Raw genomic sequence first — 25,378 nt, forward strand, 5'->3', positions numbered from 1 at the left:
TTGAACAGCTGAAGTGATTCCATGGTCCTGACTGACTTCCTCAAGAATTTCATGGCCAGCATTGACCTCCTTGTCCAGGTGTTTAACCTGAGCACCCTTTCTTGTGGATTCAGGTGATTTCTCCAGGTCTCTTTCCAGGAATTGTTGGAAACTCCTATTTTAGTGAAACCACTATTCCTCACCATCCTTCCCTCCCTCCCTTGAATGAAATCACTTGTATCTTTCCACATATTCTGTGCCTTTTGTGTTATTGCCAATTCCTGCTATTCCACTGACTTTAGCAGCCCAGTCCAGGACGTTACCAGATCCTGCTCTGCACCCTCTGTGATGTCTGTGACTTTTATTGGGAGGGGGGATATTGTTTCTCGAGCATGTTGTGGTGTATATATGTACATATTTCATTATTTTCTTTCAGCATTATCGTTTCCTTAGAGCTGCCTCGTTTCGTTTCCAACCCCTGAGTCTCTCTCCCTTATTCTCTTTCCCCTCCCTTTCTGGGAAGGGAAGGGGTTTAATAGACACCCCCTGCCCTCCCTTTAATTGCCGGCCCGACCCGAACCCTCGACACCAACTGATGTGCTACAGCCCAGCTGATGTTTCCCCGCTGCTACAGCGCCATAGCCCTGCCACCTCCCTATCGGCCCTTCCTATCGCGACAGTCCCGGCACGGCCACCCCGACAGCAGCGCTCAGGTGCGCCGGGACGTGGTGGGGATCGGAGCTGCCGCCGGTCCCGCCTCCCCCAGCGGTGTCCCCGCCCGCCGCGCCGCGGGGGCGGAGGGGGGGTGCGGGGCGGGTGTCGGTGTCCTCTGCCGCGGGAGCCGCTCCGCGCTGATCTATCTGGAAGCCGCACCTGCTCCGCTCCGGGCTCCCGGCTCCCGCCGCCATGTATCTCTGCAGGGCTGCCTCGCAGACCTTGGCTTCTCGCCTCAGCAGGGCTCCCTCCGCTGCGAGCCGCCTCAAGCAGCGTGGTACGCGGGGGAAAAGGAAAGTGGGGGCGGGGGGGGCTGCCGCCGCGGAGCTCGACCCGTTGGACCGGGTAGAGGTCACCGGGACGCAGAGAGAAGAGAGGCTGGGCCAGGGAGGGGGACGCGCGAAGGTCGCGTTGTCGCGGTCCGTTAGGGGCGTTCGCTGCGCTTCTCCCCCCCCCCTGTGAGGGAACGGCCGGGCGGGGAGCGGGGACGGTGCTCGGTCACATCCCTGCCGCCACCGGGAAACCTCCGCCGAGTCCCGGAGGGCAGCCCTACCCTCGCAGGGGAGCGGAATGGTGCTTCGGCAGCGGGGAAGCGGCGGCGGGGCTGTGTCCCCCCTCTCCTCCCGGGTGTGTGGAAGCGGCTCGGCCCCGGGCAGGTGTAAGCCCACCCGCGGTGAAGCGGCCGCCGCTGTCTTCAGTTCCACTCCGCGACTTAAAAATGAAGGGGAAAATGAACCTTAGGTGGGGAGCTGGAACAGAGGTTTGGGCTGTCAGGGCCAGAGGGGAGCGTGAATCAGCTTGGTGCGTTGCAGCTGTGGCTTTTGGTGCATCGGGAGTTGTGTAACCAGCAAAAAAAAAAAAAAAAAAAAAATATTCCGTCAGGGCTAAAGGATTGCAGCCTCGTAGGGCACTGTCTTATCTGTAATGTGCGGAGAGAAGAAGGTGCTCCTGAGAAACTGCTACTGAGCATATGTATACATGGGAGAGGATCCATTAGGGATGCCTGATGGTTGGAGTCCGGAAAGTGTGTCATGAGGCAGATGCTAAACATAATCTGGCATGTGATGGTAATATTTGAGATTGAGACTATTTTTGCAGCTACCGATTGCAGCGCTCAGAGCCATTTTCTGTGTGGTGGGCACCCTTTCAATGAGGTGCCTGTTGTCTGTGCTGGGATGAAGGCACAAAAGTCAGCTGAAAGCTTTGTTGACACCCAGAATTACATCTGCTTTGTGTGTTTGGGTTATTTTTTTGAGATGTACAGAAGAATCCGAGGCTGTTGGACAATACTTGAGGTTATAGGCCTGTATCTAAATGTCAGCAATCTGCCTGAGAAGTAAGGAATGTGAATTCATAGAAATGTTTCTTAAAGTGTCTTAAAGTCTGCTAGCAAACTGAAGAGGATTTGTTACCTCTGCAGCAAGACTACAGATCGATTAATTCTTTTACATACCTTAGGCAGGAACTTTTTTGCCTACCTTTTTTTTTTTTTTTTTTTGTTTTTTTTAACATTCTTTATGTTTTTCCATGGTCTGTATAGACTGCATCCAGGATTTGGAAGCAGACCACGTAGTTCACAGAAAATCTTGCCCTCTTAGGAGCAGGTCAGCCATGTACCTCTGCTCAGTTAGGCACCACACCCTGTGTTACTCAGCTGTACTGAACATGCCTAAGATGAACCTCACTGTTTTGCTATAGCTTTTTTGAAATTGTGCCTTCCTGTAGAAAGCTCAAATTACTTTATTGTATTTTTGTGATCATCTTTTATCAGAGCTTTACATTCATTTCAATAATGATTTTTGTAGCACCTCTTCGCCAGATGTCATCTGGGAGTGTTCCTGGCTCTTCTGGAGAGAACATGATTTACTATCTCATTGCTGGAGTTGCTGCTTTTGGTGGTTTATTCTATGTAAGTGTTTGGGAATGGATCTGTTTGTGCTTTCTGAGTTGTCATGGTGTAAGGTGTGCTCCTGGTTAAAGAACATGATCAAGACACAAATTGTCAACACAAAGTGGTTGTACCAGATGCTTAAATGCAGTCTCACTTAAAAACTGGTTGAAGAGACTGTTGCAACTGCATGCCTGTTGCTTTCCTGTTTTAGTGTTAAATTTGGTATCTAGTGCTTTTGCAATTCTTAGTGGGAAAGGTATTTAAGACTGTGAAATGAATGAGTCCAGAGACAGAGTAAGGCAGCTGCCTCAAAACCCTGACTTTTTCTTGTTAACCACAAACATTAAGAGTATATCCAAGTGGGAAAGAGAGATGTGGAGTAAGCTGTCTGAAGCCACAAGGGGAAGATTATGAACCTTTTTAATTGGGGTACAAAGAAAGATAAAAATAGATCATGATTTAGGAAAAGCATATTAAAGTTTTGTAAACATCTGTTTGTGTCAAGCTTTTTGGTAATTGTTCTCTTACCTGCATCTAAATATATCAGACTCTGTGCTTCATGTCCCTAAAGCATCTATTTCATAGCTTCCTTCCCCCTACCACCAGATTTGATATAGTGGTAAGCACATCCCAGAGAGGTATTATTTTCCCTCTCCCACAAAGTAATGCTCTTCAATGGTAAGTACCTTCTTCTTGTTCAAAATATCAGACCTGTGTGGTTGTGTATCTGGAGGAATAATAAATTCTCTTGCTTAAAAAATTCTCTCACCTTAAAAAAAAAAGAAAAAGGATCTGACTGTAATTGTCTTTTCCAATACTGTATTCAGTTCCTGGTATATTGCATTTGTTTCCCTAACAATGGAGAAATATGAAATGTATAACCAGTGCAGCAAAATAGTTTTGTTGTTTTTTTTTTTTTTAATCTTGCTTAGCACATTTTCTATGTGTTTTAAGATAAACAGTAGCACTTGCTTAAAAAAAAACCCTTTTTTCCCTCTCCCCTCTTTTTCTGTGATAGTTTTATAGGGATAGAGCAGTAAGTTTAGGTATGATTTCCTTTCAGGCCTACAGAGAAGTCACCTCATCCCGCAGGAAGTACATTGAACACATGAATATTCTCCATGAGAGAGCTGAGGGGAGGAAAGGCAGAGCTTCGTCACGCAGGGGTGAGTTGAGCTCTTTTGTTCCCCAAATACACAAGGATTTGGAACAGCTTTCTGGACTGTCTGATCAGTCCTTAACCCTGTCCAACTCTTTGCTGAGCTCTGGGAGTAAAGAGAAAGGTGGCTGTGCAGTGTTCCTTTACTTGTGCACAAGTTTTGGGGACAGACTTAATGTTTAGGCAGTGAGTCTGTGATCAGCCTGCAGGAGGAGTCTCTTTGGATGGAAAGAGTTGAATGTGTGAGCCATTAATTGTCTGTTGAGTATTTGCATTTGATTCACTGAAAGCTTGATGAAACTTGACTAAATGCATAATGCTGTCAAAATTGTTTTTGCTCTTTTTGTTGAGGAGGAAGGAGATAATATTTTTTTTTCTCAGTCAAAAGTTTGGCTCCAGGCCACGTGCCATCAGGAGACACAGTTCAATAGGAAAAAAAAAACCCCTATGTTTTTAAAAAACACTATAAATTGGACCCCACTTCCTCTCTCACAACTTTGATTTTGTCCTTTTTAATTTAGGATTAACTGAAAAGCAGACATCACCTAAATGTATGGCAAATCCTTACTTAGCTCTTCATGCTTAAATAATTAGACCATGTTAGTTCAAATACTTGTAATGGAATGTGGTGTCTGTCTACACTAATTAGTGTTATGGTGGCATTGATATAAAAGATAGAATTTTGGCAAGCATGAGCTTGCTAGGAAAAAGCAATTGAAAAAAAAAAGGCTTTTTGAGATCTTTATATTTTTATTTAGTTAGCATCTTCATTCATTAATTTTTTTAAATACTGACATCTGGATAACTGATTTAGTGTATTTGTATGTGCACAAAGAACAGATTTGAGTGAAGGATGCTGAACTTAAGTTTTGTTTTCAGTGTGAGAACATGCTTTGAATTGTCTGCTTCTAAAATTATTTTTTTTCTGAACTTGTTCGTCTTGAAGTTCAACAACACATCCTTTAGTTTTAGAACTTTAAAACTGCACATTTTGAGATTTAAAATAGCACACCTCCTTATTTTTCTTCCTCTTAAGTAGCTGGAAGCAATTTAAACTTAATTCTTTAAATGTTGATAATTTGTTCATAATTTTAATGCAAACCTTCCTTGTCCCTAAAATAAAATTAAATAATAATAATAAAAAAAATCTAACCAGGATAAAGTAGGTATTTTCTCCTAGTGACCTAGTAGTCTGCTGTTCAGGGAAGAAACAAGGGTTACACTTATCTTCTGATGAAGAGTCAGAAGAACATGGCAGATGTGAAAGCATTGAGCAAACCTTCCAGGGCACTCCAAATGATGTTCTGTATATTCCCTCTTTTCTCTTAAGGTTGACTTCTGCAAGGTACTGGGTTTTAACTGTAGCCTACCAAAATGTTAGAGTGGAATTCCCATAGAGTCAGTGGTGCTGTTGACCCACTGAAGGCTATACATGTGTTGCCTGAGATGAGAATGGGGTAAGAATACTCAGTGCTCTGTAATTTACTCAATTCTGCCTTTGGGTCCCCTCCAGACATCCCATAATCTGATGCCTTGCATTCCTTAGTAATTTACAGAAATGTCACAACCAGTGGCAGATGATTACTCACTCCTTTATTATTGAGAGGAAGAAGTCCAAAAGATTTCTGTGGCCATACTGGATGTGGCTGAAACTTATTTCCAATTTTATTTTCAATACTGGGCTTCTGAATAAATGCTCAGCTCAGAGCATTGAACTTTTAATTGGCTGACTCCAGTTCACAACACAAAACTCATGTTGAATCAGCTCTTTTTAAAACCCTCCTTCATTCCCAACTGTACCCTCCCAAAAGAAGTTTCCATTCTTACTTTTCCTATAGAATCCTCTGTGTGCTTCCTCAAATTAATGTCTCTTTCTCCCCTTTTTTTCCCTGCAGTCACATTTTTGTGTGTATCTTGTCACAGAGTGTTACCATAATACTGCTTTTCCCAGAAGTGCCGCTGCAGCTTCTTTCCCCATGCATTCTTTAAATTCACTTTTTCACTGGAAATATGGCTGAGAAGAGTGACTAAAAATTCTGTTCTCACAGTAATCTATTATTTTTTTTAGGTTCTCAAAAAATCAAACTTAAAATAAGCTATAAAAAAACGCTATATGAAGTGGTATATAGAAAAGCAACCTGCATACATGGCATATTTGGCACATGTCCTGGGATAAAAGAAGGACTTTCTAGCTGGAAGAACTTAATACCAGGGAGCAGTTGATCACAGAGACACTCTCTTGATCTGAAAGATTTTTCTTGATTTTTCATGTGGAAGAAAATTTTTTCCTATTATCTATTGGGAAGAAAATTTTTCCCTGATGTCTATTGGGAAGAACTCCATGTAGCAAAGCAAGCTGTCAAAACAAGAGAAAGAAATACTAATCTAGGCTTTTTGGTTTGTTAGAGGGTTGAAATTATAGTTAGTGGTATTTTAATGATTTCAATCAGACTTTGAAAAAAAGATCTAATAGCAGATTTTCCGTAGCTCTTCTGAAATCCAAGTTACTTTCCAATGTAGGGAGGGGTTTGAAAGAGCCCCTTGCAGAAGCCTGACTTGAAGTAGCAGTAGGAAATCTGGGACATCATTTGGACTGTAAAATGATGTTTGCCTTGCAGAACATTCTGCTTGCTTATTGAGCAAATACTGAGTTTTGTCTTCCATATGCATGTGTCTCCTTTGAACTTGTTCCCAATTTCCTTCTTTTTTAGGGATGACTTTTCTTTTTAACTCGATGCAAGCTGATTCAATCTTTCTAATCTATCCTCTGCTTTTACACTTTCCAGACTAAAATACAAGGGAAATCTCTTTCCAAACCTGAGGAAGTTAAATACAAAGGACAGTCGTTCACCATTGTGTACCTTGCAGCCTACCTTGGGATGACTTTATACCTCCTATTGTAAAACTCCACACTTGTGAGACTTTAAAAAAAAGCTACCTGTGTTTGCAAGGCCAAACCATATTGGGCTTATTACTGATTCTGCTTTGTAGAAGGGCAGGTCTGAGACTGAGAAGCTGGCTGTTCTGAATGAATGCACTCTCTATTTGACTGTCCAATAAAGTGTACTGAATGCTAAGCTTGGCTGTTAGTCTGTTCTTTGTGTAATCAATTTAATTTGTTAAAATACAGCATTCTCTTAAAGGGACATGATCAGGTTGTGTAGCACAAAGCTTTGATTTTTACTGAGCAAGAGATAGACTTGTGTTTAAACTTGAACAAAAAAATATGGTCATGCACCAGCATAAGAAAACCAAGAATTAAAATGATCTGTTTGGTTTTTAAACAGAAAATAATAAAAAAAATTCTGACTATGTCTCTTTAAGCTTTTTCCTTTCTGTTCTCAGTTTTACACTGTATTACAAACTTTATTTCCAGTTCTGTTTTCAGATGGTGAACTTGTTCTAGTGGCAAACTTGGCAGTGAACACTTGGTGTATCTACATAGCAATTTTGTTAACTTCACCATAGTGCATGTTTGCATGGTGGTTGTGCATCTTTGTGGCTTTGTGCTGGTAGTTTTTAAGGATTTGTACTACTTGGAGTAGTGCATGATTGGGAAACAGTGCTTTTTTTTCAGATTCTAAAGAGTCTGACCCACAGCAGTGTAGATAAGTACTTTCAGGTACTGACAAGACAGCTGGGAGTTGTTAAAGAAAAAAAGGTCAGTCCTAAGTGATCCTGTATCCCATAAAGTGAGCACTGACCACTTAAAATTAGTAAGTTATTTTTTTACTTATATGTACCTTATATGCAGGGTCTCCTGGTTTATCCTGCCTCACAAATCTTACCTTTTTTACTTCACTGCTTTGGCTCTTGCAGTGCTCACAGTGCATTCAGTGGAGCTGTAAAGAAAGCAAGCCCAGTGAATAGGGATAGCAAAGTACCTGTGCAGCCTGGAGCCAAGAGAGGACACAAATCCCATCTGAAAACTCAACACTTGTTCAGCTCAGCACTCTTGTAGCTGTTGACAGCCAAGCCAGCCACCTAGAGAGCAGCCCTGCACCTACAGTGCTTCTAAGCTGTGAGCCTGGTGGGTGATGAACTCCTTATGAGCTTCTAATTATGTCAGGAAATGTCATATTCCCAGTCTGGTAACTCCTTTGCTGGGTGTGACCTGGGCAAGAGCCCTGTGCCACCTGTGTGTGCATGAGCACTTCAGCAGAGTGGGGTTGGAGCAACACATGCTGGGGCCCTTTTTTTGTCCTTCTGTGCACTCCCACCTCTTGCAGACACTTGCTTTCAGCCACACTTTGTTTTCTTATTAAACTGAAGCAGTTACAAAACTCAGTAATTAAGAATATGGTTTCCTCATCTTGTAAACATCTTTTTTTTTTTTTTTTTTTTCCTTTGGTGTGACATTAGACAACATGGGGGAGATGAGCTATTGATTTCCTCACTCTTTGCAAATTCTGATTCCAAAGCTTAGCTGTCCATGTAAATTAATTTAATATTAATTAACGTAAATTTAAATGCTGATGGTAAAAAGTGGTTGGTGAATTGGCACTGCATGCATGCACTTTACTCTGTTGTATTAAATAAATCCTTACAAGGTGATGAAGAAGAGACGGATGAAGTCACTGAAGCCACGGAAGAGGCTGAGGCAGGAGCTGCTGCTCGACCCCCAGCAGAGGATGAGAGTGCTGGGGGATCCCCAGAAACTGGAGGGGAGAGTGAGGCTCCAGAGGCATCCCCTGCTGTGGAGGAAGCACAGCAGGAAGTTGCTGCTAATTCGGAGGCTGCTGCAGTGCAAGGTTAACTTCCCAATGTGTTTTTTGCCTGTGTGTGTTGGGGGGTTTTGAAACTCTGCCTCTTATTACAGAGCACCAATATTCCTAATGCAGTTTGTCCTGCTGTGAACACTAATTGAGATCTTACCTTGACATGTCATGAACAGAAGGTAATTAAGGTTATTAAATCAGTGTCACTAAAAGTGTCCTTGCCTGTGGCACCAGAGCTACTGTCTAAAAACAGTAGAATGAAAAGTTTATTTTACTACCCCATTCTATTTATCTTCTTTAAGATCTTTTGTTAAGGTGAGTGTGTGAGCAGTTGTTTCAGTGACCTGGTTCATAAGGGTTTGCTAAATAACTGAAAAATGTCCATTTCTATGGAATATTGAGACCATTTAATTTAGAAAGGAAGGTCTTATATGTTACAGGTAATGAATTAGAGGTGTTAATAGATACAAGGTGTTTTAAAATGTTTTGCAGTGTTTATTCTCTCTGTTGCTCTACAGAGCAATTGCAAAATTTCACTTTAAGGAGCAGACACCTCTTTGTATCTGGAAGAAACTGAATATTCCTTTCACAATGCTTATCTGGGAATATTTGTTCATGGCTGGATAGGCTAGGATCTTCCATATCATAAATATTCCTACTACTCTGTTGAAGAGGAAGTAGCTGGGATTTTCCCTGAGGAATGTTGTACATAAATAGATGAAATCTAAGAATCTAATTCTATACACAATGACTCCAGTGTAGTTACTCTGCTCACTATTTTTTTAAAGAGAAAAATTCTCTTGTAACTGTTAGTTACTGCTTGGTGTTAACTGAAGTGGATGTACTATTTATAAATTACTGATCTTAGATCTCTTTTCTCTGGCAGCATTCCCCCTGAAGAAACCAGCACTAGAACAGCACTTCTGTTACATTGATATTTATAAGGAATTCTGAGGGTTGTCTTGGGTGCCTGGCAAATCTTGCTGCCATGCTTCTTCTCTGCTGTGTGGTAGTGCTGGCAGAATCAGGTTTCCAAGTGATTCTGTTGCTAACAGGTGTGCCAAAGTCCAGGCTGAACCCTGGCCATCTCTTGAGCAGTTCATGTGAGGTTTCCCTGCTGGGGCTGTCACTGCCATGTAACCTGAGTCCTGCTGCCAGGTCACCTTAATGTCTGGTTTTTGGTTGTTCTTCTCCTCCAGGCCTTGTCTTCAGGGGAACAGCACAACCACTGAAGTGGTTCTTCCACTTGTATTAAGGAAAAAAAAAAAAATTGAAATCCTTCTGGAAATACCTTTCAGTTTTGTATTAACCCATCTTTGTCATTCGTGTTCTTTCCACTTAGAGAGGGGAAAAATGTATCTTTCTACTGAGGTAAAGAATTATTTTTCTTTTGGAACTGCCCAGGGAAAGGCATCCTTGCTTTGAAAAATAATGCTTACCTAAATAATCTGTAAGGCTTTCTGTAATGTTTGGAAGAGCAAGCTGCCAGTGTGGATCAGCTGGAAGGCAGGAGGGCTCTGCAGAGGGACCTGGACAGACTGGAGAGTTGGGCTGATCCCAACGGGATGAGGTTCAACAAGGCCAAGTGCCGGGTCCTGCACTTTGGCCACAACAACCCCATGGGGAGCTCCAGGCTGGGCACAGAGTGGCAGAAAGGGACCTGGGAGTCTGGATTGCCAGGAAGCTGAACAGGAGCCAGCAGTGTGCCCAGGTGGCCAAGAAGGCCAATGGCATCCTGGGCTGGCTCAGGAACAGCGTGGCCAGCAGGTCCAGGGAAGGGATTCTGCCCCTGTGCTCAGCCCTGGGGAGGCCACAGCTTGAGTCCTGTGTCCAGTTCTGGGCCCCTCAGCTCAGGAAGGAGATTGAGGTGCTGGAGCAGGTCCAGAGAAGAGCAAGGAGGCTGTGAAGGGATCCAGCACAAGTCCTGTGAGGAAGGGCTGAGGGAGCTGGGGGTGTTGAGGCTGGAGAAGAGGAGGCTCAGGGGAGACCTCATCACTCTCTACAACTCCCTGAAAGGAGGTTGGAGCCAGGGGGGGGTTGGGCTCTTTTCCCAGGCAACTCTCAGCAAGACAAGAGGGCACAAGAGGTCTCAAGTTGTGCCAGGGGAGGTTTAGGTTGGACATTAGAAAGAATTTCTTTACTGAGAGGGTGATCAGACATTGGAATGGGCTGCCCAGGGAAGGGGTGGGTTCTCCATCCCTGGAGATATTTCAAAAGAGCCTGGATGTGGCACTCAGTGCCATGGGCTGGGAACTGCAGCGGGAGTGGATCAAGGGTTGGACTTGATGAGCTCTGAGGTCCCTTCCAACCCAGCCAGTTCTATGATTCTATGATTCTATGACATTTGTGTCCAGCTCCAGTATAGGTACATATGTATGTATACAGATAACATCAGTGTGTGATTATACATGTATGTGCAAAAAACCCAACCCCAAAACAGCCACCCTTGCAGGTAGGTAGGTATTTATTAATTATGGTAATTTTCAATTTCAAAAAGTTAATTATAACCATTCCTGGCTGGAATTTTCTCCTTGCCTCCCCTTACACAATTTATAATGTACTACTGGTTTCTGGAATTCTATAAAATACTGTTTCCAAAAAAAAGGCACTGTGCCTTATAACTTTTTTCCCTGAGCTTTCTCTGAATTGTAATTTTCTGTACCTCTTTATTACTGGAGCTGTTGCACTCTCACACTTGATTACAGCCTGATGCTGCTGAATTTCCCACTGTTGTTTTAGTGCACTCTGTGTCTGGGGACTATAAATAAAGATCAGTCAGTCTTCAGATGAAACAAATAATATAAAATTCACAACTTGGCAAGATGCTTTTTGGATGTTGTTGCACCTGTGAGTTGCAGTTTATAGATTACCACTATAAACTTCTCCCCAGCTCTTTTATTGAGGCTTGAAGTTGTGGCATTATCAACCTGGATACAAAAGCAGTGAGGCCAAACCCATGTTTTCTTGTGCTCCTTACTTCTGTAGCATGAATTCTAATTTTTTAAGTATTGCAGGATGTGGGCTCCTCTCTGGTTTTTATTTTAAACACCATTTGACTGGTTTGGGGAGGATTAATGCCTGAATGTGCCAGTGTTTTCCATGTTCAGCTTTGAATGGCATTACAATGCCAGCTGTCTGCAGCCTAAAGAAACAACCATGGGCTGCACTGGGCAGGAGTTACTGCTTTCTGAACAAGAATTTTTATTTTTTTTTTTTTTGCTGACCCAATTGCCCAGTGGTGCCAACATCATCAGTGTGCATTGCTTGGGAAGTGACAAAACCCTGGGTGCTCTGACACTGGGAGTGTTTTGCAGATTGTTGACAAGTCCTGAAGCTTTTTTTTCTTTTTTGTAATTGCTCATCCTTAATTCAGAGGCTCTCTGATGTGAGTCACTGGAACAAACTTCTTTCTAGGATTTGTTTGTGGGAGGTGGAGGGAAGGGGAAAAGTTGTGCAACCTGCACTGCAGCTCTTCACAGCCTCGGGGGTGGGATGCAGCAGGCTGAGGATGGACACACCTTATCCCTTAGGATTGTACCTCCTGAGGTTCACTGGTGGATCTTGTGAAAATAAATACACCTTTTTTTTTCCTTTTTCTTTTTTTCCCTCTTTTTTTTCCTCTCTTTTTTTCCGCTCTTTTTTTCCTCTCTTTTTTTCCTCTTTTTTTCCTCTTTTTTTCCTCTTTTTTTCCTCTTTTTTTCCTCTTTTTTTCCTCTTTTTTCCTCTTGTTTTCCTCTTGTTTTCCTCTTGTTTTCCTCTTGTTTTCCTCTTGTTTTCCTCTTGTTTTCCTCTGTTTTCCTGTTTTCCTGTTTTCCTGTTTTCCTCTGTTTTCCTCTGTTTTCCTCTGTTTTCCTCTGTTTTCCTGTTTTCCTCTGTTTTCCTCTGTTTTCCTCTGTTTTCCTCTTTTTTCCTCTTTTTTCCTCTTTTTTCCTCTTTTTTCCTCTTTTTTCCTCTTTTTTCCTCTTTTTTCCTCTTTTTTCCTCTTTTTTCCTTCTTGTTTTTCCTCTTTTTTCCTCTTTTTTCCTTCTTGTTTTTCCTCTTTTTTCCTCTTTTTTCCTTCTTGTTTTTCCTCTTTTTTCCTTCTTGTTTTTCCTCTTTTCTTCTTTTTTCCTCGTTTTCCTCTTTTTTCCTTCTTGTTTTTCCTCTTTTCTTCTTTTTTCCTCGTTTTCCTCGTTTTTCCTTTTGTTTTTCCTCTTTTTTCTTTCCTTTTTTTAATTTTTTTTTCTTTCCTTTTTCTTTTTCTTTTTTTCTTCTTTCTTTCTTCCTTTTTTCCTTTCCTTTTTTCCTTTCCTTTTTTCCTTTCCTTTTTTCCTTTCCTTTTTTCCTTCCCTTTTTTCCTCTCCTTTTTTCCTCTCCTTTTTTTCCTCTCCTTTTCTTCCTCTCCTTTTCTTCCTCTCCTTTTCTTCCTCTCCTTTTCTTCCTCTCCTTTTCTTCCTCTCCTTTTCTTCCTCTCCTTTTCTTCCTCTCCTTTTCTTCCTCTCCTTTTCTTCCTCTCCTTTTCTTCCTCTCCTTTTCTTCCTCTCCTTTTCTTCCTCTCCTTTTCTTCCTCTCCTATTTCTCCTCTCCTTTTTTTCCTTTCCCTTTTTTTTCTTTCCTTTTTTTCTTTTTTTTTTTAATGCATTTCCATACATGCTATTTCTGTTAATTTGCAGTAGTTTTCTTTGTGATCCCTTACAATTAGTGGCTGGATGTTTAGAGCATCCAACCAGCCAAACACAACGTGATTTGCTACAAATCCTTTTTACAGAATATAAAATGCTAAACTCAAAATTCTCTGCTGCCTTTTAACCCATTTAACCACATTCATGTGGTTTGCACTGTTAGGATTTAATTCTGACCATTACGGTCATTTCTGAATTTTTTATTTTTATTTTTTTTTAATCATCCATTACAAAATAACCTCTTCTGAAGTGAGTCTTCTGGTCATTAGTATGAACTAATGAGGCTTTTCATAGGAAGCTGTGACTTATATTAGTCACACCCAACCTGTAAAAAGTTTGGTTGAATTAAATTGCTTCTTTTCTTGCTGTATGGAGAGAAGAAGGTTTTTTTTTCTTTAACATCCTGGCTTGGGCTCTCAGCTGAACCTCAGGGATTTTTATTTGGCTTACTTATGGATGCCTTGCAAAAAGAAAAAAAAATTATGATATTTTTATAGTGTCAGGCTTCTTATGAAATAGCAGCTTTCCTTTGTTTGTCAGTGTCTCAAAGGCCTTGGGCTCTGAGCCTCTGGTTCAGATTTAACTGACTGCATTGCTGAAATCCCAAAGGGAAAAAATTCCCAATTCCTGCCCCTGGGCTCTGGGCAGGTATTGCTGGGTTGGGAAGGCTGAGGCTGTGCCCAAAAACCAGGGGGTTTGGGCTGGGGCAGTAGCACAATTTCCTCTAAAGCCATGTGGGCTTCAGGAGTGCCCAGCCCTGAATGAGTTCCTGGGCATTCCAGGAATTGATCAAATTTTGTGTTTTTTCCAAATAATGAGTAGCTCCCTGGTTCTGATCAGCACATAGAGCTGAGAGGTTTATTTTTTCCTGTCTGAAGCTTGAGGGTTGAGTTTGCAGTGTAGGAGGGAGGCATTGGTCTGTGGTTAATCACCCAGTAATTAATTTTTTTTTTCCTTTTTGAGCACAATGTTTACACATTAAGTGTTTTTTCTTCCTGAAAAGATGGCTGTCTGGTTACAATATTAAATGATGACTGAATAAAAATTGCCAGTGAGTAGAGAAAAGGCATTTCATGGAGGTCTGAGTGATGCTCCTGGTGCTGGGGATGTTCCTGGGGGTCTCTGTGCCAAGGTCCCTGTGTCTTCCTGGCCAAGGAAACCTAAAGCACTGGGTCACTTTGCAGGGACATATCCACAGTTTTGCCTCTTTTGCCCCAAAATGAGGTGGTAATTATTACTTTTCCTTCAGCCTGATGTGGCTGAGTTCATCAATAGCTGGGACTGCAAGTTGTTTCTGATGAAAATCTCAGGATTTAGGACAAAAGCCATTGTTGAAGGAACTTATTTTCCATTTTCCTTAAAGCAGCTTTGTGTAAAAAAAAAAAAAAAGCCTTACATTCTAGTATGAGTTGCTCTTAAAAAGACTGTAAAGGAAATATTGTTTAATACAATTAAATTTTTAATTTAATTTTAATTTTAATTTAATTTTAATTTTTTTTTAATTACTGTGTAACACTGGTTATGTTACAGGCAGCTTGAAATATCAAAGCCCTGTTTTGTACTCAGCTTTGGTTTGTGCACTCCAGGCAGATTCCATCAGTATTATGATGACTAACTGGTCCTTTTTTTTTTTTTTTAGCTTTATAAAAAGCCAAATTCTTCTGCAAATATTAAAGTAATTGAACCTGATGTTCTGTGATACAGATACCAGCATCACCTCTTAAAAAAAATTCCTGGTATGAAGGATACTGCTTGAAGTGAGATGCTTCACTCAGTAAAGTGTATTTAGAAATATCTTTAAAAATTACAGAAAACAAGTGCCTGTTCAGATGTGTTGTTGTTTCTAACTGGAAATACCCCTTTTTAAAGGAATCAAAGGATCAGGAGTAGAACCAAAATATGATAATTTCAAACATATAAGTAGGGAAATGCAAAACTAGAGGAAAAAATACAGGCTCTACTCCTGAGAAGGCTTTGGTTATCTTAAGCTTAAAGTCCAGCAAGACCTAGAACCATCAGATACAACTTAGTTTAATTATACTTGCAGGATATTTTTATCAGCCATCTGTAGAGTCAATAGATATAAAAAATAACAAAATTTTTTTAACTCAAAAGCACTCTGAACAAGGAGAACATTCACATCAATGCTGACTTGACTGGCCAAAAGTGGTAAAACTTTTGCTTAAGGAGTGAATTCTGAAATATTTTTTTCTTTTTTTCTTTTTCTCTCTCTTTTTTTTTTTTTTCTTTTCCTCTTTTTTCCTCTTTTTTCCTCTTTTTTCCTCTTTTTTCTTCTTCTTTTTCTTCTTCTTTTTCTTCTTCTTTTTCTTCTTCTTTTTCTTCTTCTTTTTCTTCTTCTTTTTCTTCTTTTTCTTCTTTTTCTTCTTCTTTTTCTTCTTCTTCTTCTTCTTTTTCTTCTTTTCCTTCTTTTTTTGTTTTTTTCCTTTTTTTTCTTTTTTTTCTTTTTTCTTCTTTTTTTTCTTCTTTTTTTCTTCTTTTTTTTCTTCTTTTTTTTCTTCTTTTTTTCTTCTTTTTTTCTCTTCTTTTTTTCTCTTCTTTTTTTCTCTTCTTTTTTTCTCTTCTTTTTTTCTCTTCCTTTTTTTTCTTTTTCCTTCTTTTTTCTTTTCTTCTTTTTCAGATTTGGGATTTTCCTTCTTTTAATGCTGCTCAATGAGGGACAGCTTTCTCTGTTTTTACATGTTAAGAGAAAGATTTATTTCTTTCACAAGGTAAAGTGCTTCACCTGCATGAGGAAAGCAGTTGGTCCTTTATTTTTTTTTTCTTTTTAAAGGGACTTACTCCTATATGGAAAGGAAGTTTTGTTTGTGTGTTTTCTTACCAGTTAGTTGCTAGCTAGCTGCTACTTAGTGGAAGTGAAAAGACCCAACCATGACATTAATGTGATTGATTTTTTTAATTTATTTTTAATTTTTTTTCCAAGGATTGCTCTGAGCTGAAAGCAGGAGTTTAAATGAGCCCTGAAGAACCTTCAGTGCTGCAGCCAAGGGAAGGTCCCTGCTCTCAGAGTACCCCAAACTTTTTTAAGTTGAACTTCTCACTCTGGATTTAATCTGTTTACTCCTCTTGGCAATGTGAATGTAAACGTGTGGATGGAGTAGAAAACTATTTGCTGCTTTTCCTTGATCTCATAGGAACTCTTCCTTTCTTCAGGAGCTGTGGTCAGTGAACTCTGATCTATGAAACCACGTTGGGACCATTGGTGCTTTGGTCAAGTGTGAATGGCAAGGGTGGTATGAAACACAGCTTTATTTTTGAGCTTTTTCTGGCTTTATGAGCACTGAATCATAGAATCATAGAATCCTAGGGGTTGGAAGGGACCTCGAAAGATCATCTAGTCCAACCCCCCCTGCCAGAGCAGGGCCCCCTAGAGTACATCGCCTAGGAACGTGTCCAGGTGGGTTTTGAATGTCTCCAGTGAAGGAGACTCCACAACCCCCCTGGGCAGCCTGTTCCAGGGCTCTGTCACCCTTACAGTAAAAAAATTTTTTCTGATATTCAACTTGAACCTCCTATGCTCCAATTTACACCCATTACCCCTTGTCCTATCACTGGTCACCACTGAGAAAAGCCTAGCTCCATCTCCCTGACACTCACCCCTTACATATTTGAAAACATTGATGAGGTCACCCCTCAGTCTCCTTTTCTCCAAACTAAAGAGACCCAGCTCCCTCAGCCTTTCCTCATAAGGGAGATGTTCCACTCCCTTAATCATCTCAGTAGCTCTGCGCTGGACTCTTTCAAGCACTTCCCTGTCCTTCTTGAACTGAGGGGCCCAGAACTGGACACAATACTCCAGGTGCGGCCTCACCAATAAAGCCTGGCCATATATACCCTGCAGAAAGCAGAAAGAGTTTCTTCCATAAAAATTCTTGAAAGAACCAAGCTGTTTCAGGTTCTATTTATCATCATCTGTGCCAACTCAATTCATCCTTTATCTCCCTTCCAGCTGCCAGCCTCCAGATCCCCCTGTAGCATCTTGCTTCTGGGAGTTTGACATAAACTGGTTTAATCTGGGACTATAATATTGCATCCCAGACAAAAATCCAGGCTGCATAAAAACTCCCCCCAGGGTGGTTGGAAATCTTGTTTTAATCTTGTTTCTTGAAGGAAGAGGCCATGCAAGCAGCAGGATCTGTGTTCTGGAAGTCATCCACGTGTGTGTGTGGGGTTCAGCAGGAGAAAGGGTGTCTGAGGTTGATTTTTTGTTATTGACTGGAGCAAAGAAGAGTCAGTGCCACCTGGCACACAGATCCCTGCATGTTCTGCTCCTCTGCTCTGCTGGACAATGCTGACCTGGCTGATACTCAGCCAGTTCCATGGAGCATCATCAGGATGCAGAAATGCCCTGGATCTGGGCTGGTTTCTCTTTCACTGTAAATGCAAAGAAGTCCTGCAAGTGTAGCACCTGTAAGAGTAAAAAATCTGTCTTTAAATATTGCAGGAAGAACTGATAAAGGAGGCAGCTTTTTTTTTTGCCTTTTTTTTGCCCCACAAATGATAGGGACAGTTTCCTAAAAGTCATATTTCTAGGTAGAACTAGATGTTGGGTCTCATGCTAATAAGCTACTGGAGCTTCCTAATGTTGCTGCCTTATTAAAAAAAATATATTAAAGTTGAAACCTTATTTCCTTTTGTCTGTAAAATCAATTTCCTTTTCTGAGTTTACTCAGACCAGATGTGTTTTCATAACATAAAGGGTTTGGTATTTGTGATGTGCTGCTGGTACTTGCTCAGTTCTGTTCCTGCATGTGCAGTTTGGAAGGACAAATTTAATCTCCAGGTGGTTATTTCATAAAGCAGAAAAGGTGAAGCCCACTTTAAAATGCTCCTGAGCAGAAGCAGGTGATGTTTTTTAGGGTTCATGTAAGCCAGGGATGTTACAAAGATGTTGAATTATGTCCTGATGGGTGAGTAGTGGAAATATGTCAGGGGTCTAAGTAGCCTGAGGATGTTTGTCCTCAGAATCCTGGGAATGTTAAAATTGCTTTGGATGCTCTCAGAACAGCTGGTGATGCAACATGCAAAGCCTGAGCATTCATCTCCATCTTTAGTTTGATTTTTCTGGGGTTTAAAGTTCTTGTTTATTATCTTTTGTTGAGATCACAATAAAGTTAAGCTCCTAATTCCAATCTATTAAGTGTGATAGTACAGACAAATGGAAAACTAGAGCCACAGCTACTGAGATGTAGCTACTTATCCCAAGGGAAAACAAAATTAACAAATGCCTGGTGAAAAAGTGTAAGAAAAATATCAATTTTCTTTCAGAAAAAAACCTGTTAATATTATACTTAAAGGCTGAGGTTTTGCCACCAGTATAATACCTCTATGAAACTGCAAACTATAGATTCTGTAGACTAATAAATCCTACTAAGATTGAGGGACATGACACAGCACTCTATGAAACAGTAAAATTATGAAGTTTTTTAACTCCAGTGCTGTTTATGAATGATGTGGGGTTTTTTCCTCAACAGAATTAAGAAAAAAAAGAAATAAAAAAACCCCCAAAACAAACAACCCCACTTTTGTGAATATAAGAAGAAACTAAAAAAAAAAAAAATCAAGAATATTGCCATTTTTTGCATTTTAAATTGTATGGATCAGGAGGAATCCTGATCTGATTGGAATGCTGCCAGTGGGTATTTTGTTCAAGGCTCTCAGGAGCTGCAGTAGCAATGTGTGGTATCAGTAATAAAGCAGCTGGTGATTCAGTGGAAAAATAGTGCAAAGAGCACTTAAATACCATGTGTCCCCAGTGCAGACAGAGGCAGTTACACAGTGCAGATTATTTTGTTCAGTTACAGCCTGTAGAAATTGTTAGAAGGGTGATATAAATAAAGAAAATGGGTTGGAATCATTGCTGCACAGGGAAACAGAAAATACAGGATTTCAGACTTACCATCATTCAGGAAACCACACAGAACCAATTATTAAGATGCTGTAAATCCTCTGCAACTCTGAAAAAGCTGAAGTTTTTTAGTATTTGAAGCAAAAACGTTGGAAGTAATTTCAGTTACATCTGATTAATTGCTGTGGAGTTTCGTGACAGGCTTATTAACAATTTGGCAATAGTTGAACAGACAGAAAAGCAAAATCTTCTTTCCAAGGATTATGGAAAATGAGTCGTTGTGGCAGGCAAAGATTAAAATCTCTTCAGGGGAATAGGGTGTTACTGGAGGATTTTACATCAAACCAAGAGAGAGATTAAGCTGGACTGGAAAAAATACAAAGTGCACAGAGATTTAAAAAAAAAAAAAAAGAAAAAAAAAAAAAAAAAAAAAAAAAAAGAGGTGGAGGGAGCAATAGCTCTGAGATTGAATTGATTGAATTTAGCATCCAGGAAAAGAAGGAGAAATTCTGAAGCTTTGTAGCTGGTTTTGCTACTGGTGATCAGCAGGAGAGGCTGCAGAGGGCTGGGGCAGGATGCCTGAGGGTCCCTGCAGGGAAAGGGGAGTCCTGAATCCAAAAAAGAGGGACCCCTTCTCTGCTTGCCTGCTTCCTTGTGCCTTTGGTGGTGCCCTGGGATAAGGAAAAACCTCTTGAGCTTGTGAACAGGATACAGAACATTTGTTCCAAGACCAAGCTGTGTACAGACCACCAAAAAATACTTGGGTTTGTTTCTGTGTGTCAGATCAATGCTCAAAATAGATTTCATGGTTGTTATCTGGTTCTTTTTTTCATGGTGCTCAGAGCCCCAAAAGACACTTAGCTTGCTGTAGCTGCAACAGGCCAAAGAAATGGGGCCAAACTGGTCATAATGGTCTGAATTTTAGCTGGAGATGAGGCCTTAGGGCATGGGTGTAAGGGATGACCTGGTGCAAGCTGCCTTGCAGGTGCACTTGGACCACCAGCTGTTTCCTATAAAGACAAAGTTAGCATGATTTTATTTTTTTTTTCTGTTGCTTCTTCAAAATTCACTGAGTACCCTGCAAAATAAAGTGAAATGGTTGATATTCAGGATATGCTGTGTCTGCAAAATAAAGTGAAATAGTTGGTATTCAGAATCTGCTGTATCCAAATAGCTGCGAGCTGATATTTGGAAGAAGACACGGGGTGCTAGCTCTACAAAACTTAATTTTACTGTGTTTCTTGTACTTCTAATAAAGCTGTTTAGTTAGCTGTATTTAGTACACACGTGGCTTAGGATAGGAGACAATTTGTCCCTGCAAACTTTACCCTGCAGAGCAGTGAAGGTGTGTGATGATGGAAAGTTAAAAGGACGTGGTAAGAGAGAATTTAGTCAAGTAAAATGAAGCTGCTGGATGACATGTTCAGTCTCCCTGTAGGGTGCACCTCTGCACAGGCATTTTACATGTCAGACTTCTTGTACAGCCCACAAACCCATTTTTTTATCCTTAAGGAGATGTATTGAAATATGGCTCTTGGCAATCATGCTACATGGGTATTGCAGCCTGAACCTTCAGGATTTTTTCTCCAGTAAAAGTGCCCACGGTGTCTTTGCAAGGTCATGTGAAGTGCACGTGTGATGTCCCAGGGTGTTGGTCAGACCAGGATTATTTCCATGGGAAGTTGAGCATTTTTGGTAGAAGTTTAGTGTTTTTGCACATCATCAATAGGTTGACAGAAATCAGAAAATAAAATCAGTGTATCTGCAAGGGAATGTAGATGTTAGAGAATATTTCATAGAATCATAGAATTGGCTGGGTTGGAAGGGACCTCAGAGATCATCAAGTCCAACCCTTGATCCACTCCCACTGCAGTTCCCAGCCCATGGCACTGAGTGCCACATCCAGGCTCTTTTGAAATAGCTCCAGGGATGGAGAATCCACCCCTTCCCTGGGCAGCCCATTCCAATGGCTGATCTCCCTCTCCATAAAGAAATTCTTTCTAATGTCCAACCTAAACCTCCCCTGGCACAACTTGAGACCTCTTGTGCCCTCTTGTCTTGCTGAGAGTTGCCTGGGAAAAGAGCCCAACCCCCCCCTGGCTCCAACCTCCTTTCAGGGAGTTGGAGAGAGTGATGAGGTCTCCCCTGAGCCTCCTCTTCTCCAGCCTCAACACCCCCAGCTCCCTCAGCCTCTCCTCATAGGAGACATGAAAAGTCATGAAAGGAGACATGAAAAGTCATGAAAGGAGACATTTAAAGACATCAAACCAGCTCGTGTTTTATAGTTTTTTGACCCAGGCTTGGGAAGAGTCAGACTTGCACTGGCATTCCAGTTGTAAACTTTTCTTTGCATGCTAAAATGTCACATCCAGTACATCCTCCTGCCCTCAGTCACTTCAGGCATCTCTGCTGGGCAAGCACTGCAGGGTGTGTGAGCCTTGAGTGCTCACCCTCCTGTATGGCAGGGAATGGGAAGGCAAGACTGTTACCTCTCTAATTTGATTCATAGAAACTGTGAGTGAAGTCTTGGATGTTGCAGCTGCTTCTGACCATGAGGAAAACACAGACAGTGTGGAGGAAGGAGTAACCTCAGAGGAAGGAGCAACCTCAGCAGCTCCAGAGATTCCTGACCCATCCCCAAGGAGCCTGGACCTTGATGCTGAGGTGTTGGAGCAAACTTCAGAAGGTGCAGAAATACAGCTGGAGCTGAAATGTTTTGTCTCTAAGAGTGACAGGGTTTGGCATCATAGTGTTAGCAGAAAAATTTAATTTTGAAATGATATGTTGTGAAGTGGAAATAGGCATTGATGAGTTGGAGTTTTAGGGGTGTTTTGAGCTCTGTGCCTTGCTGAGTGGCTGAAGTTCATCAACAAGAAATTCTCCCTTGTGCTTTCTAAGGTGTAAAACACATTTTAAGATCTGACAGTTTGAAAGATACAACTTGCTGGGAAGAGAAATACAGAGCACGTGATACTGATAAACCTTGTAGTGCTTCAATGAAGGATTTTGTCTTGTTACTGAGGTTGAACAATCTAATTGAATGCAAAGAAAAATATGTGTTAAAATGATCCCTAGGGAGATTTTTGAAGGAGTTTAGAAATTTGGCCTCTAAACTCCTACATTTAAAGTTAACAAGCTAAAAGGAAATAGATCTGTATACCTACTGTGACTCTGTGAACTGTGTCCCTTTAGTCCAAAGGATCTTTTGGACTAAAGGAAACAACTTACTTGACTCTTTGGTGTTGAATAAGTCGTTTCCAATGTTCTTATTTGTGTTTTGTCTCCATTTTCAGGTTCTGTGGAGGAGAAGCCACCTGAAGAAGCCCCTAAGGAACCCTAAAGGTACAGTGTGCAATTGCAGCAGGAGGTTTCTTTATGTTTCAGTTAGTGGCAATTGCAGCACATGGTAAGTCTGCACTTGTGCTCTGATACTGAGTTTGTCTTTCTGCTCCCAATAATTACACTGAAAAGGAAAAAAAAAACCCAACTGAAGCATTTCTTATTGTTTGAGAACCATTGCTGGCATCTTTTAGAGGCCAGGGAGCAAAACTTTTATCAGTCATCACGCTGAGTATTTATTCATGGCTTCATCTTAGCCCCATGCAAAGTGGATGCAGACCCAAAAGCTGTAATTTCAAGCAAAAAGTGTTCTTTGGACATTGATTTAAATTGTAAATTTAAATTTGACTGGACTTGTGGATTATTGCCTCATGCAAGTAAGCTCTTCTCTCATCCTTAGTGTAAATGTGGTGAAGCTGTAACGTTCTGGACTGGCTTTTTCAAACAGGTTTTTCAAACCTTTTTCTTCACCACTCAGTGGCTCTGAACTTTTAGTTTGCACTTTTAGCTGAACAGAATTGTCTGACTTTTTTGCTAGTATCTTACCCGGTTGTCTTTATTACTTCATGGAATAGAAAACATTGTCCACAATATTATTGCTGCTTTGGTATTCCCTGTGACTCCCCTTTCCAAGCTGGACTGTGACACGGTGATGGAAACCTGAGGGAATGAAAAATTTGGGTGAAATATGAATATGAATCATGGTAGAAAAGGTATTAACTAGAATAGAAAGAACTGAAAGTTAAATAAACTTCCCAGGTCATTCTCAAATTCACAGGAATTCTCAATTTTTTTTTTTTTCTGCAAGTTAAGAATTCATACACTAATTCTTAGAACACCCATGCAAGAGGAAGAGGAAACAAGAAATGAAGTTATTCTTCATTCCATCCTCAAAACATACGTACTAAATACACTGATACAACCTTATTATTGTGTTCTGAGTCCTTTGCAAATGCATCAAACATTGCATTTGTTTGCTTATTGCATCCTCCACTGCAATATAAAATAACATAATGCCTCTTGTGGTAAAGGGAAATATTGTTCTTAAACTGCATGATTGTCTTCCATGGTTTTTTAGCATTCAAAGAAAATTCAAAGAAAAAAGAAAGAAATCCAAAGAAAAAAGAAATCAGAGCAAAGCCAACCCCACAACTATAAAATAATTTACAAAAGGCTTAAATTTGTACTTAAATTTACACATCTAAGTGTAAGATGTGTTCCTCTGCCAAATAGAATTTTTGTGTCTTACTGGGAATAATGATAAGAACAGATATTTAATGAATGTGGGCCAGATGTGCAGAAAAGCTGCAAGCAGGTGCCTCACCAAGCTGGTATTTTTGTTCAAAGTGAAAGCTAAGGGCACCTGAGGGTATCTCATCAGAAAAAAAATGTTACCAAGAAATTCTCTGCACTCCGGGATACAAAAGTGCAGTGAGAAATAGAGTTAAGAATTTATTTTTTTTTTTAGAAATAGAATTAAGAATCTTTTTTTTTTTTCTTCTGTAAACATCTTGGAACCATAAAAATGGTTGCACTGTTATTCCAGATTTTGACTTGGACAGCAAACACCCAGTACACCCAATGCAGGTGATGAAGAAAGGGACCAGAACTGAAAGGTAGGAAGGAAGGGACAGGCTGTAGGAAGCATCTTTGATGAAAGAAATTGAAAATAGGTGAAAATAGATGAATCTGCTACCAGAATATAAGTCCAGAGAAATCTGCTTAAACTGCTTAGGTTCTTTGCACAAAAAAAAAGTACTTTCTATGAATGCACAGTCACAAGGTTACAAAAAAAAATGTTTTATTGAGTCCCAGTTTGATTTTGTCACAGAGTAAAAAGGTTTATAAAACATTTTACTACTTAGTGCTGGAAGATTGCTGGCTGACTTTTTCCTGTTCACAAGTCAAGAGCCCCAACACATTCCTAGTCAGGAAATAATTATTTTTTAATTGTTTTTGGTATACGTTTTGATTGTAAGCACTTTAGGTTATGGACCTGACCTTTAATTTCACATTAAAACATCCACTTTTTAAGGAACTGAAAGAAAAAAAAACCCAAACAAAACCCAACCAACCAACCGAGGAAAAAAACCAAACCAAACAAACCCCCTAAACAACCAAAAAACCTCAAACTCTAAAGGATGTTGATGTGAGAATCAAATCAGTACCCAGCTAACTTTCTTAAAAATACTAATTATTTGGTGGTGAGATAGAAGTAGTAGTAATGGATTAAATCATCAGATAAAGCCTTAAGCTGATGCTGGGAGCATGTCTGGGTAAGAATACACTATTGTTGCCCTTTCTTTTCAGCACTTCTACTGCATGTGGCTCTTTGCCCCCAAACCACACAGCAATGAAGCTTCTTATATCAGTAATCTCAGCAAACACAATTGGTTTACCTCGTGCTTAAAGTCAAGCAAGTAACTATTTGTAGAAGTAAAGCTTGCTGGAACGTGTCCAGCATGTGGGGGAATTAATTTATCCCTGAGCAACACAGCTCAGGTGTAGCTGAGGGATTCCTCAGCACTGGGTTTTGGTGGTGCTGGTGGCAGAGGAAGTTTTCAACAGCCATCAGGTAAGGATGATTTACAGAGCAGAAGTGTTCATATGATCTCATTTGGTTTTAAGTCATAAACTGCCCTCATGTTTATGGTGTGCTTTCAGTGTTTGCAAAAAAAAAACAACCTGGTGAGTCAAGTCTGCTGCTAAACATCATTTATTGCTGCTTCCTCTAAACCAGACTCTTTTCTCTTTTCCCCAGTAAGCAGTGCTGAAGCCTTTGCAAAGTTTAATGGAAATGTTTGTAGCAGTCAACCAGCTGATTCCTGTGTGAAACCTCATGCTCTTCCTTGGAGACAGATAAGAAAATTGTGCAATTTGTCACCCCATACACTGCCCAGTAGGACCAGTACTCACTGCTGCAACATCCAACCTAATATGTCTGAAGTTCTGCTATTAACACCTCTGCTCTAGAGAGTAACATCCAGTAATAACTGTCTGAGAACCACCCAGCATGCAACAAATCCATCTGCTAGGAGAAGAATTAACTGA

General features: G+C 40.6%; 1 protein-coding gene across 2 annotated transcripts; it reads left to right on the forward strand.

The window, feature by feature from the left end:
• Positions 1–725: 725 nt before the first annotated feature.
• On the forward strand, positions 726–23,467 carry MGARP (mitochondria localized glutamic acid rich protein). 2 transcript variants are annotated; one of them, XM_071753799.1, is made up of 7 exons: positions 726–970; positions 2,499–2,602; positions 3,648–3,750; positions 8,294–8,494; positions 21,498–21,674; positions 22,282–22,330; positions 22,903–23,467. In XM_071753799.1, the coding sequence occupies exons 1-6, from the start codon at positions 886–888 to the stop codon at positions 22,326–22,328; spliced, it is 717 nt and encodes a 238-aa protein (XP_071609900.1). In that variant the 5' UTR covers positions 726–885; the 3' UTR covers positions 22,329–22,330; positions 22,903–23,467. The 2 variants fall into 2 exon arrangements, with proteins under 2 accessions (XP_071609900.1, XP_071609901.1); XM_071753800.1 differs by lacking the exon at positions 22,903–23,467 and having other exon boundaries at positions 727–970; positions 21,528–21,674.
• The last annotated feature ends 1,911 nt before the right edge of the window (positions 23,468–25,378 follow it).

This window comes from Heliangelus exortis, chromosome 10 (assembly GCF_036169615.1).
Source record: "Heliangelus exortis chromosome 10, bHelExo1.hap1, whole genome shotgun sequence".
Lineage (NCBI taxonomy): Eukaryota > Metazoa > Chordata > Aves > Apodiformes > Trochilidae > Heliangelus > Heliangelus exortis.

Coding starts and splice junctions, on each gene's coding strand:
- MGARP (XM_071753799.1), top strand. CDS start 886: ATGTATCTCTGCAGGGCTGCCTCGCAGACCTTGGCTTCTCGCCTCAGC. Junction 971..2,498: donor GAGCCGCCTCAAGCAGCGTG/GTACGCGGGGGA, acceptor TGATTTTTGTAG/CACCTCTTCGCCAGATGTCA. Junction 8,495..21,497: donor GGAGGCTGCTGCAGTGCAAG/GTTAACTTCCCA, acceptor TTTGATTCATAG/AAACTGTGAGTGAAGTCTTG.